Raw genomic sequence first — 13,591 nt, forward strand, 5'->3', positions numbered from 1 at the left:
CCTGTGATTCGTACTTATTTTGAGTGGGTTTTTTATTTGACAGTGGTACGATGCTGCAATTAAAATTCAGCCAGATGCAATTTTCATGGTATTCCAAATTAAACATATTATGATACGTCCTATCGAGTTTAAAAAAAACCAAACAAAACCACGACAAAAGCAAAAACCACAGGACTTCAGGCTGTAATTTACCGAGTAAGCGAGGGTTTCGCAGGTTCTAGGTTTACCGACTGCCCAGGGGTTTGGCTGATCGTCCACGGCAATACAAATGTTACCTTCTACCAGACAAAACTAAAGCGCGAGGAAAAGCTGCAACTGCTACACGCTCCAACGACTCGGAGCACTCCGCTCTCCTTCACAGACGTTCACAAGCGCCAGGCCGCCGGCGCTGCCGAGGCCGTACAACCACGCCACCCAGCCGGCCACAAGGCACGACAGCCAGAGCGGGGAAGGCGCTGGGCGGAGCGAGCCCGGCCCCGCCCGCGGCCACACAGCCCGGCGCCGCCCGCGGCCGCTGCCTCAGCCCAGCCGGGGCTAAGGTAGGCGGGAGAGCGGACGGCCCCCGCCACGTGCAGCGCCGCAGCCAATCCCGATCGCCGCGGGAGCGCGAGACACCGCCCGCGTTGCCACGGCGGCGCGCGGGCTCGCCAGAGGGAGCGGTGTGCGCCGCGGCCGGCAGCCATGAGCGCGGTGCTGGATGTGCTGTGGGAGGACAGAGATGTCCGCTTCGACATCTCCCCGCAGTGAGTGTCGTTGCCCTGCCCTCCCCTTACAGCAGGGCTTTCGGACCCGCCCGGCGTCTGCCAGAAGGCCGAGCGCGGCCGCCATTAGTGGCGCGATGGATGCTGGGAGCCTGGCCAGTGTGGCGGGGCGGAGGGCGGGAAGCGTGTTTTCCTGGCAGGGCGGGAAGAGCCTTGCGTGGCCGTTGGCACCGCGCGGGCCGGCTGGGGAGTTTGTGGTAGGTGGAGTCTAGTCGCCGTTTCCAGTCAATAAAAGAAAAAAATAAATAGGTTGCACACGAGAGGACTGAGGGAAGGGTGTTCTCTTCCCAGCCGCCTGTAGCGTTACCCGGCGCTGAGAAGAAGAACTTACGGTGTGCGTCTGAGGGGACGGTACCAGTCACTGGTAACAAGGACTCGGTGACCCTGCCGTGGCGTCGGCAGCCTGAGCTGACGGAAGCGGGCAGTGGCTCTGCAGCCTCTGAGGGGCCAGAGCTGAAGGGTTGTCGGGTACCTCCTGGTGGAGGCAGTGCTTCCGCACTCCAGTGGGCCTTGACCTCTGATGAGCTGTCAGCCTTCTCTCAGACATAAAACTTACGCTCGGCTTTCTGTGGCAAAACCCTGCATGGCTTCTGTAGTATGGAGCTACAAAATAGCAGCTAGTTGGTGATGATTTTGGGGGTGGAGGCTGAAAGCGTACCATCATGCTTCATCTCCTTCCTACTCGGTTGACTCTACTGAGAACACCCCTTGTCCCTCAGACATGTTGGCTGCAGTAGTTTTAGAAACTTGAAATTGCATTTTGGATGTTTAAGCAGTTCTGTCTTATTTTCTTGTAAAATTGTCGTGTAGACAGAGCCTGCTTTCGTATTTTCTTTAATGCTAATGTTACTATTCTTGCTACCTCCTGTATAATATATTTTGTGCTGTTCTGGTGATGTGCTGTTGACTCCATACCTAGTGTCTTGATCCTAATCTCCAGTAGTATCTCGTAGAATTCCCCTCCTGATAATGCATTTTGTTTCTGTCATGCCAACACACTGAAGAGTTTTGGCTGCTTTGCACAATACCATTAAAATACAACAAAATTTCACACTACATCTGTTATGTAATTAAGTGGTTAGACCAGTTAAATCAAGCAAAATTAAAAACCAAAACAAAACCCAACAAGCAAACCAAAACCCAACAAAAAACCAAACCACACTCTTTGTGGTAAATTTAGCAGAGTATTCCGCATGTCAGTATACATCTGATATTTCCTTTGCTGGCGTCTATTCTTTCCTGATCCTAGCTCCATTCCTTACGACCTAAAAGTACAGCAAGAGGCAACAAACGCTATCCATTAAAAATGATGTGAATGCAACTTTTTTGCTTTTCCCTCACATTTTCACACACTTTCTCCCTATTTTGGGATATAGTTTGCTTGGTCACACTTGCTACATAATTACTTAATTACTGTTATAATTTAATAATAAAGGTATTAATATTTTTCATATGCCAGATGCAGTGATAACAATTTCAGGTATATAATGTTGATTTCTGTGTATGGGTGCATATGTGCATTTTTCATTGTGTAGTGCCCTACGCAAAAAAAGGAGAAAGGAAAGTGAAGTGGGGAAATGGAAATGGCCTTCTTCTGGAGGATAAATCTAATCTATTTTTCATCAGGTAATTTTTTTCTTCTTTTTTTTTTTTTCTTTTAGACAAATGAAAATGAGACCTGGAGAGGTCCTCATAGACTGCTTAGAGTCTGTTGAAGATACCAAAGGAAACAATGGAGACAGAGGTAACTGCATACCCAGGGAAATTGTAAACTTTCTAATATTTAACCTTTGTTAAATGAAAGGTTCATGAAAGCCCTGTTTGGTTTCCACTGAACTCTGTATCAATGGTCTGTTGCAGAAAATAGATCCTGCCTGTTTCACAGATCTGTCTCCCCTTGGAGTATTTTCAAATAGGATCTCTTGTTCAAAGTTATAGGAAGGTGATAATCTTGTCTCGAGATCTGTTTAGAATTGAAAGTCTCGTAAGAATAATCTATTTATAAACACTGTGGTGATCTTTTGCTGTAATCCTGTTTAATGCTTAGTTTCTCCTCATCTGGTTTAAACTGAATCAGTGAGGAATATATATATATAGTGTGCAAGATTATGAAGCTGCCAGTATGCTGAGATGACCCTTCCTGGGGTTGGATGTGCTGCTGTGTAGGGTACAGAATCGAAGAAATTTGCATGTGACATAGAGGGGTGAGGTTATTCATGAAGACAGCTGCGATAGTTAACTCACTGCTTTCCCCTTCTCCCTGGAGCAGTTCTGCACTGACTGTGTCTCCGCATTTTTGCCATAGGGAGGTGGATTTGAAATCAGTAACTGTTCTTGGTTTGGTTTTGAGGAATGCTGGTATATATTAGAGGTTGTTCCTTGCTGGATTTTCTCTCCTAGCATTCAAAAAAACCAAAAGCGTTTAGTGATTTTTCTGCTAAGGTGTCCTGTGCTTTTCTTCTTTTTCCTATCAAGGGGAAAGAATATTCTGGTGTTTCAAAACTAGAGGTATGGAATGGAATGGAACATTTAATTTAATCGAAGTTATTCAAATTAAAAATATCTACATTCTTTATTTCCAGGTAGACTGCTTGTGACAAATTTGCGGATTATTTGGCGCTCATTGTCATTGCCCAGAGTCAATCTCTGTGAGTATCATCTCCTGTTAAACAACTGCACATTTTGTTTCCTTTGTGGTGGCATGCTATTCTTTTGCAGTAGTATTGATTACAGTACAGAGTAGTAAAGTGTAGTTCTATTGCTCTGTAAAGTCCGAAATAAACTGTTACTAATGAATCTATTTGTAATATAGGAACTGTTATAATAATTCATAGCAAAATGTTAATATTCAATTTTAATCTCTCGGAATAGAAATTGAAGAATACTTCAGGCGTACTTTTCATTTACCCTATGTGGGATTCATCTTTTTTCTAGAAAGAAACAAAAGTTTGAGTTTCTTCACACTTTGCTTTACTCATACCTCTTGTTGCCACCTGTTTATTCACATTATGTATTGTCCTACAGTTTTTATTCCCCATAAGTACCTGCCTTTCCAGACTTACTATTGTAAGCTCTGAATAAGCTTCTAATTTTAACTGTATGAGTAGCTAGCAGGTCTACTCATATTTAATTTAATTTGCTGAAACAGGGGCGGGAGGCACTTACTTTGTACCCAGATTATTCCCAGTGCTTAATTCCCAATAGTCATTCAATATTGAAAATCTGTATTCTGTTCATAATGTATATAAACTTATGCCCTCTGCCTGTTTGCTTTTCTGCATTTGCTCATACATGCACATGCATACAAATTTTATATGTATTTATAAATTGTTTGCTTGTTTGTTTAAGTTTTAGAATAGACATTTTTAGAGGAGATCACAAAGAAACTTATGGAGTAGTTCAGCCCTATAGAAGCTCAAGGAAGTCTAACCTATGGCTTTTAGAGTTTAAAATACTCTCTAGCTTTCAAGATAATGCATTATTTCTTACATAAGGGAATATACAGACACAAAAAAAATATTTTACTGAATGCCATTTTTGACCATTGCTGTTTCTTTTGGTTTTAGAAAATTTCTCATAAGCAACCTAGGAAGTAAGTCTTTTTCTGGTATTTTCATAAGTATTAATTCTGTAAAGACTGAATATTCTTATCTACATAACTGCAGCTACATCTGAGCCTTTGAAGAAGCAGAATCTTCCCAAAGCAAATTCTAGTTCTCCTTTGGTTTTTGGTTTTTGGTTTTGTTTTTTTTTTTAACCTGGCAGTGCTACTATTGGTATCAGTAACGGGATTGTCATTGACATTCAGATTTACCCCAGCACCATTTTAGTGCATCCATTTGTTTTAGGAAGAACAGCTGGGATTGTTTCTGTTTTTATTTTGTATCAGAGCGCTACTGTAGAAGAGGCAAAGTGAAATTTATAACTTTTTTCCTTGTTTTTGTTTCTTCTGCACTTATACTTTCCATTTTGTTGCTTTTTTTCTTTGTCATCTCCTTAGCTCTTCTACAAAGTATTACATTGATGTAGAAAGTTTTATTTATAAGGGTAAAAATTATGGGCAACATCATGATGAAACAAACCTTCTTGAGGCAACAGTCAAATGCTGAAAAAGGGAAATTCTGATTAGATATTAGGAGAAAAAATGTTCACAGTGATGGCAGTCAAATAGTGGAACAGGCTCCCAGAGTGGTTGTGGAATCTCCTTCTTTGGAAATACTCAAAACTCAATTGAACAGTACCCTGAGCAGCCAGATGGAGTTGGTCCTGCTTTAGGAAGAGCATTGGACCAGACAACCTCCCAAGGTCCTTTCCAGCTTAAATTAGTTTTCGATTTTGTGATGAGGGCTCAGGCATTAACCACAATGTGTAATTCTCAAAAATAGTATCCAAAGCTGTGCTACACAATTCAATATTGTACTTTGTTATTTTGACTATAATTTTTTCTTGTTCTCAAAACTGGTTTTTTTTTTCTCCCCTGACTTTTAGCTGTTGGTTACAACTGCATTATAAATATAACTACAAGAACTGCCAACTCAGTAAGTTTCAAAAAATACTCTTTAAAATAATAAAAGAAGCTGTAATTAATTGTTTATACTTATTGCACTATATCAACAATAATCTGAAAGTTTACTTGCAAGAACAGTAGTAGAATAGTAATGGAAGTTTAGTTTTAAAAGTTGAGAGAGTTTTAAATTTCTATAGGATTGTGGGTTTAGTCAGTTTCCTAAGACAGTAAAGCTCATGTAATCACACTGTTTGGTGATTCTTCTTCCCTCTAGGTAAGTCAAGTACATGTTGGCTCATTGTGTCTAAATGTAACAAAGGTCTAAAGAGGCACTAATTTTGTGCAAGAAAGCTCTCAAATGCATAGCCTGAATTACATGCAACTGTGAAGCCATTTGTTTGTCTTGCAGCAAAGAACTAGCAGGGAGATTATGTAGATTCCCCAGACAGCCACATGGTAACAAAGCCAAAAATATTGTTTCAGTCATGATACTGCAAATGTATAGCAGGCAAGCTTCATTAGCTCTGCTGTTGATGGAACTGCTAGTTTCTCCAGAAAAACTGAGTTAAGATGAAGACAGCAGTAGATCAGTGGTAGAATCAGGATTACACCTTCAGATATACTATTTAGAACAAGAATTTAGAAAATATGTCAAGATTATTTATTGCCTGTACAGTCAAGCTACTATATTGTCAGAATGATAAATTTCATTTTTTTCCTTACAGAAATTACGAGGGCAGACAGAAGCTCTGTATATATTGACTAAATGTAACAACACACGGTTTGAGTTCATATTTACCAATGTTGTCCCTGGGAGTCCCAGACTCTTCACTTCAGTTATTGCTGTACACAGGTAGCATACTTAAAATAGTGTTTGTTCATTTACAAAATTCAAAGAATCAAATATGTGTGATTAATACTGTAGATGGATTGAGTATATAACTGCCCATATTTAACAATCAGAAAACTTTCTTAAAAGAGGAGAATACAATCTCTGGAAGGAAGGGAGAGAATGATCACAAATTCTAGTAAATAACTGTGCGTAATGAAAATTAATGTGTATTAATACCAGTCATTGATAACATGTTATACACCTTGTGTGTATAAACTATCTGAACAAATAAAAGTACAAAAGAGCTAATTTCAGTCTGCATTTTCTATCTATAATTTCTGTCTATAATAATTTCCCATAATTTTGGACCATGAAATGGAAATGAAGAGTTAAATCCTTGTCAAAACTCTAATTGGCTACAAAACAGTGGATGTTTCCCACCTAAAGATAAGTCATCTGAATGAATGTGTGCATAATACATTAACATAGGTTTCTGTTTAAGAGCTATGGATACTGACGTACATATATTGGATGTTTTTGACTTAACCAGCACTGAAAAATAAAGGATTCTTGATGTCCATACCATGTGTAACATGGGACCCAGAAGACTTATGCTTTGCAATAGGTGCTGGGAGATTACTATCTTAAAGAAAAGAAAGAAATAGTATACACATGAACAATACAGAAGATCAAAACAGATGTCAAAAAAATCCTTTTAAGTTTAAAGATAACTTCATTAAGGAAAGCTGAAATATAATGCTTTATGTTGATGAAGTTTTAATAGTACTCTCATTTTTGTGCAATGTGGTGATAAGAAAAGTTGAAAATATACAACATTTCATATTAGTGCTAAAACAAAGATAATAGAAAACACTGAAATGGTAACGTAAATTTTTTATTTTTTGCAGAGCTTATGAAACTTCTAAAATGTATCGTGACCTTAAGCTGAGAAGTGCACTGATTCAAAACAAGCAACTGAGATTATTACCACAAGAACAAATATATGACAAAATCAATGGAGTTTGGAATTTATCAAGTGACCAGGTATAGTGAAAAATGAGACTATGTTGACAAAGCAAAGTTAAAATGTTTTGGCTTTTATCTAGCTGTTGTACTACTATAGTTTTGTAACCTGAATTACCCTTCATTCAGTTCATCAGCTAATGCATGCAGAGAAGTTGATCCCATATATTTGCTACTCAGTACAACAAAGTGTCTTTTTGGCAACCTGAAGTCTATGTGACTCAGTTAATATGCAAGGAAGTAGATCTACGGTTCCTGTTAAAAAGATGTATTTATGAGTCTAAAGCTTTGTATCACCCTGAAAGACAATCATGTTGTTTCCAAAGTGCTCTGCTGAATATTTGTATGTTTACGTGCAGCTATGACCACAGTGTAAGACTATATTGTCTTCTGATTACTGGAAATTGAAAATACTGGAATAGGAATCTATGTCTTAAAACATGGAAGAATCAAGACTTTAAGGAAAAAGTAGAAAACATTTCCATTATTTTACAGAGCATTAGTTGCAAGTATTTCCCAGAGCCATGAAACAAAATGGGAGCTGTTATTTCTGTCTGTGCAATTTTAGTCCAGAGTGGAAACAGGATCCCCCCTGACAAGCTAAAAAGTTCTTTCCTCTACATTCCCTTGGCACACATCTCCACAATTGCTTAAGTTTAACCCACATGCCATTATACTTATGCTATATGCCAATTCCAGATCAGTACAGTTAAGAACACTCTCAGATGCCTCATGTACTCCCATGAGGCCTGCTGGACTGTGATTTGACTCGGCTGCTGTATCCTTTAAAGATTGGATCTTGCTTCCTTGCAATCAATAGAAGCATTTCAACAGGTTTTGGTGGGAAAGAATCAGGCTTTTATTGAATTAAATATGAAGCTGTATCCTGCTTGTGTTTAAATGGATAGCAGTAATCATTGTGTTTGGAAAAAAGTCTCAAGACTTCAAAGCAGTTCTAACATACCTTTTCTTTAATAGGGAAATTTGGGAACGTTTTTTATTACTAATGTGAGAATAGTTTGGCATGCAAATATGAATGACAGCTTTAATGTCAGCATACCATATCTACAAATTGTAAGTATCTTGGAACAACCATTTCAAAATGAAATTGCATAAGTTCAAGTCTTCAGTTAAAACTCCCAGCTCACCAAAATTAGTATTTCATGTCCCACAGTCAGGAAGAAATTTAGTCTTAGCAGCATCAACCACAGGGTAGATTTTTTTTTTCCGTTCGGATTAACGGGGGGCTTTCATGGCCAGGTACATATATTGATAATGGCTTGTATTTCCAATTGTAAAATTATTTACTATGATGCTTCATGCCACCTACATACACTGGGATTAATGATCTGTGAACCTAATGTTCAGAAATGAACTGTTACCACTGCTACCAATTCTGATAAAAACACTTTTCCCTGAGGTTCAGGGGTTCAGATTTGTAAGAGTAAACGGGAGAGAACGATGGTAGCCAAACTTTCAGAACCAGTAATTGTGATTAGTACAGTGTAAAAATAAATAAATCAGATTTTTTCAAGTAATTCCAAAATTTTTAACAAACAGTTTTTACCTCTTTACCATTAGCGTTCAATAAAAATAAGAGACTCAAAGTTTGGCTTGGCGCTTGTGATAGAAAGTTCTCAGCAGGTAAGAAGCTTTAATAGCCTTTTCTCATTGGTTACATTTTTATATATAACAGTTCTCCAATTCTGAAATGTTACAGAGCTACTTTTAAGTTACTTAAACTGTTCCTTCTGTGTGGCCTTTTGAACACAACTTTTAAAAAAGTCCTCTGCACTGCTTAAAATGTCTGTATGTTAAGGTCCATATGGCTATTGTGAGTTATGGTTTCTCTAAGCGAAGCGACAGTAGGCCAGCATGACTAGCTAAAATAAAGTAAAATAACTGTTAAAACCAGTGTCTTCTGACAGATTATCTTTGGGATCTAATTACTTCTATACTTAACTAAGACCACTATTTTTAATCTTTTTCACTTGTGTGTCTGTTTTGCTGGAAGAGACAAAATTATTTTTCTTCAATTTGACCTTAATCAGAAATGCTTGTAATGGTGATTTTTTTTTTTAAAGTTCAACTGACTTTATTTACTGTATCTGAAAGCTTCTTTAATAACAACATCAAGATCTAACAGACTAAACATTTGCTGAGTAGCTAGGAATAAATCATTAATATCACTTCTGAATTTCTCCCACCCTTGTTTGCTTTTGGTTTTCTAAGAAGTTTGTTCCCCATTTATATAATGGGCTAACAGTTCAAAGCTTATTTACCTCACAGAGAAACATTGTCATTGTTTTTATTTTGCCAATGTTTTAAGTGGCAGAATAAAAATAAGATAATACCAAAATACAGATAATGTTTTATCGGCAAACTGAAATTTGCTATCATTAAACTGCAAATCCCTATCAAGGGGAAAAAGTTGTTTAAATAGTAAGCAACACTAATAAATATGTGTCTTCTTTTTTCTCTGTTATATAGAGTGGAGGATATGTACTTGGTTTTAAAATAGACCCTGTGGAGAAACTACAGGAGGCAGTGAAAGAAATTAATTCACTTCACAGAGTTTATTCAGCTAACCCTATATTTGGAGTGGATTATGAAATGGAAGAAAAGGTACTCCACTCATTTATTTTAAATTAGATACAATAATGTGTTAACAGGAGTAATAAAAATACATTAAACATATTAGATAAGTGAATTTACTTACTTCAGTGTATTAATTTGCAGCCTCAACCTCTTGAAGACCTAACAGTGGAGCAGGTTCAAGATGATGTGGAAATAGAATCTGATGAACATACAGATGCTTTTGTGGTAAGCTGCTCCACGGAAGACTGAAAAATAAAGTAATTTTTGTTTGGTTATTCAACTGTAAGCAATGTACAACTGTAATCCTCTATTAAAGGCAAGCTGCAACTGAACTTTCTATATCTAAAACACACCTACATGCCTTTTACTCAAAATCCTGATTACTACAGGAATTTATTCTGTGCATGGATTTTTAATTTAAGAACAAACTATTATTCAAAATAAATAGTAGTAGATATTTAAACTAATAGTTGTATGTAGTTTCTCAACACATTAAGATCAGGAATAGCTTGAAAACCAGCAGTATAACAGGTCTTCCTTCTCTTGGAGCAGATTAATAGATGGTAATATCTGTATGCTCAACATTCATCTAAGATTCAAACTTGAAAGATTTTTAGAAAGGCAGCAATAATTTTGAGTCACTCCTGACAACCTTTGCACTCCTGACAATACCAGTTTAGAAAACTGTATTAGTATCTGTCTCCCAGTATTTCAGGAAAATTTACTTTTCAATGCATTAGGTTGCTTGATGACCTTCTTTCTAGGAGTTTGCATATTTACTGTGCAACCCAGTGACACCTGACTGCATGATTGACTGTACAGGTAGACTGCACATGTTTTCAAATGCTAGCCTTGACATATTGACAATTGACATGTTTTCTTAATTCATCTTTGAAATTTGGTAAATTAGCAGCGCTAGCACAAATTTTATTTCCACCTTCTTTTCTTTTGCTATAATTTAGTGATACAGATAAGCTCTTATCTCTTCCTTTCCCTCCTTTTACCTAACTTTTTGCCTTTTTTTTCCTTTTAATTTTTGCACATTTAAGACCTACCTTTTCTTTAAATGTAGATTCTGTTTGCTCTATTGGTGCCTTTGTCACCTGGATCAAATAGCTGTGCTTTGCATATTCTAAAACAAAAACTGGAAGCTGTAAATGATTAGAATGTGGTTGCTATAGGAGGCATAGATTGTCCAGGACCCAAGGAGTGGCTCCACACCAATATTCCATGACACTTCATGACTGTGATGCTGTTCTGTAGAGTCTTGCATAGCTTAAGATCCAGCTGAGCAGGAAAATGCTTTCTTTGCTGCCCTTTGCCAGTCCGTAGGGGCAGCTGAAGCAAGATCAGGCTCCTTTTAGTAAATGTGAAGATCTAGAGCCTGCTTGTTCAGATACTTCTAGAGCTGTGGATATTTTCAGAGATCTGATTTCCTGAAGAGTTTGAGCCTTAATTTCCACACACACAGAATGGGAAAGATTGTATCTCTTTCCCAGATCTCTATCTGAGAGTAGAAAAATTTGGTTAATTGCTCGGTGTTCATTTCTTAGACTGAGTATGATGTTAACTGAATTTTGATATTACTTCTGCATTTTAAGTTAGTTTTTGAAATTGAATAATAAATGCTGCTGCACATGAGGCAGAAAATGCTAGGATGCTGTCACTTTGCCTTCATATTAACATTTTATTCCCTGCAAAGTATGTCAGTGTAACAAATGTAATAGGAAAATTTCCATCATAATAAACAAAGATTTTTAAATGGTAAAAATTCAAATATTGGTATTTAATGAAAAATAACATAATCACCAACTCCTGTTAGAACCCTTTTATAAATTATTTCAACATAGAAAAAACTCTGATCTTGTTCACAAAACAAAAATAAAACCCATACAGACTGGTTTGTTGAAGAAAACCTATCAAATACAATTTTGACCCTAAGGAGTTATGAGCAGATTTGGTTTTAGAACTTTTTTTTTTCCAAGGGTGCTAGTTCTTTTTTTCTTTCTTTTGCAGGCTTACTTTGCTGATGAAAACAAGGTAAGAACACCTTTTTACATACTATCAAATTCATGTTGTTAAAATGGGGTGATAAAATTAAAAAGTACCTTCTGCTTTGTTTTATTTTCTATCATATCTCATGCATTCAAAAAAGCAACATGATCGGGAGCCCATTTTTTCCGAAGAACTAGGACTTGCAATAGAGAAGCTGAAGGATGGATTCACACTCCAGGGACTCTGGGAAGTAATGACCTGATTTAGGTTGGCACATGTTTCCTAAGCAAGGAAAGACTCAGTTCTTACTCGGCTTGTGAGATCTGTAGAAGAAAACTTAGAAATACCAGAGTAGCAGAGAAAGAACATGCTAAAGCTAAAGAGCAGGCAAATATTAGATAATAGGCCCTCAGGATATGTCATAAAGGAAAGATTATTCAAAACCCTCGTATGTGTAAAAGCTTTGTGTTTACTGCATCGTTTCTGAAAGTAACAACCAGTATCTAATATAAGGAGGGGCAGGGCCTCAGCTGCTGGTGGCAGCCCCGCCCCCCGCAGGCATCACGTGTTCCACAAGCCCCAGACGCCCTGCCCTTCCTCTGGTCACATGGTACAAAGACCCAAGGAGTCCCTCCTCTGTCTGTCAGGCTATAAGGACTTGGAAGTCCCTACCTGCTACATGAATAGTGGCTGCCACTTTACTTCAGCTGCCATTATGTAAAATGCCATACCCCGTGTTTTCATACTGCTTTGTGATTGGCTGACTGCCGGTTTTGACACAGTCGTACCCCAGGTGTTTTCAGGCGTGTGATTGGCAGGACCAGCCACCTCATCCTGCTTCTGCCAGAAGGTTGTCAGAGCAGGAAGCCCCCTCCCCTAACAACACAGGGTCTGTCAATGGTGTTTCAGCCACCATTTTATGGCGGGTAGCCATCATTTTTTTTAACAACTCCATGACCCACGTGTTTGCATACTGCCCTGTGATTGGCTGCCAGGACCAGCCACTGCCTGCCATTTTACTTAGAAGTATGTCAGAAGAGGAAGGCTTCTCTTCCCACGTACACGGAGACCACCATTTGAGATAGGGCAGCATGTGGTATATGGTTTGATGCTCAATTTATTCATGTATTTCTATATAGTGATGTACTTTCCCATAATGGTTATATCTGAATCAAATAACCATAATTTGTGTATGTTGTGCAACATAGAAGTATCATATGCAGAACATTTTGTATCAAGGCATATTGGCTGTGTCATTGCAGCTGTGCTGTTACTGATAACTTTGACAAAAAACAATACTGTTCCAAATACTAGTTTTCATGTCTCATAATTTTGTTAAATGTTCAGCACATATCATTCTAGATACTTAATTGTAATCCAGATACCCTCATACAGTTTTTACTTTTTTTTCTTTTTTTTTTTTTTTTTTGGCTAGAGCACTTCTTTTAAGGAATCATCTAGAAAAAAGTGCATACACAAATAGCTTCTGTGTCTGAGTCATTAGACCTTCATGATGTTACGTGTTAGAGAGAAATGAGTCATTTATTGTTTAAAGGAAGATGCAGCTGTTACGTTTTCTAGTGAGATAAGACCTCTGTGCTATTTTCTATAAATGGAAAAAGTCAAATGAGCTCTCCTCTCAGCTGTTGTTTTAGCAGCTGACTGTTATAGTAAAGTAACTGTGGTGTGAGTATAATTGTGGTGTCTGTAGAAAATCTTTCAAGGCATGTATTTTAATGAGATACTGCGTATATTGAAAAGCAATCATGATTTCAATAAACTTTGATAATGTTATACCTCGTTGTAGATGTTGCATTCAAATAGTTGTGTTTTGATCCTGTTTCCATTACCTTCAATGAACGTTTTGCCATATGG

At 37.8% G+C, this 13,591-nt stretch overlaps 1 protein-coding gene across 1 annotated transcript; it reads left to right on the forward strand.

The window, feature by feature from the left end:
- The first annotated feature begins 585 nt into the window (after positions 1–585).
- On the forward strand, positions 586–13,510 carry BBS5 (Bardet-Biedl syndrome 5). The gene is made up of 12 exons (XM_069781369.1): positions 586–743; positions 2,423–2,505; positions 3,344–3,409; positions 5,250–5,299; positions 5,994–6,121; positions 7,009–7,144; positions 8,102–8,197; positions 8,705–8,767; positions 9,614–9,748; positions 9,863–9,946; positions 11,738–11,761; positions 11,877–13,510. The coding sequence occupies exons 1-12, from the start codon at positions 682–684 to the stop codon at positions 11,976–11,978; spliced, it is 1,029 nt and encodes a 342-aa protein (XP_069637470.1). The 5' UTR covers positions 586–681; the 3' UTR covers positions 11,979–13,510.
- The last annotated feature ends 81 nt before the right edge of the window (positions 13,511–13,591 follow it).

Source organism: Haliaeetus albicilla, chromosome 4, assembly GCF_947461875.1.
Source record: "Haliaeetus albicilla chromosome 4, bHalAlb1.1, whole genome shotgun sequence".
NCBI classification, from domain to species: domain Eukaryota; kingdom Metazoa; phylum Chordata; class Aves; order Accipitriformes; family Accipitridae; genus Haliaeetus; species Haliaeetus albicilla.

Coding starts and splice junctions, on each gene's coding strand:
- BBS5 (XM_069781369.1), top strand. CDS start 682: ATGAGCGCGGTGCTGGATGTGCTGTGGGAGGACAGAGATGTCCGCTTC. Junction 7,145..8,101: donor GGAATTTATCAAGTGACCAG/GTATAGTGAAAA, acceptor TTTCTTTAATAG/GGAAATTTGGGAACGTTTTT. Junction 8,768..9,613: donor TGATAGAAAGTTCTCAGCAG/GTAAGAAGCTTT, acceptor TCTGTTATATAG/AGTGGAGGATATGTACTTGG.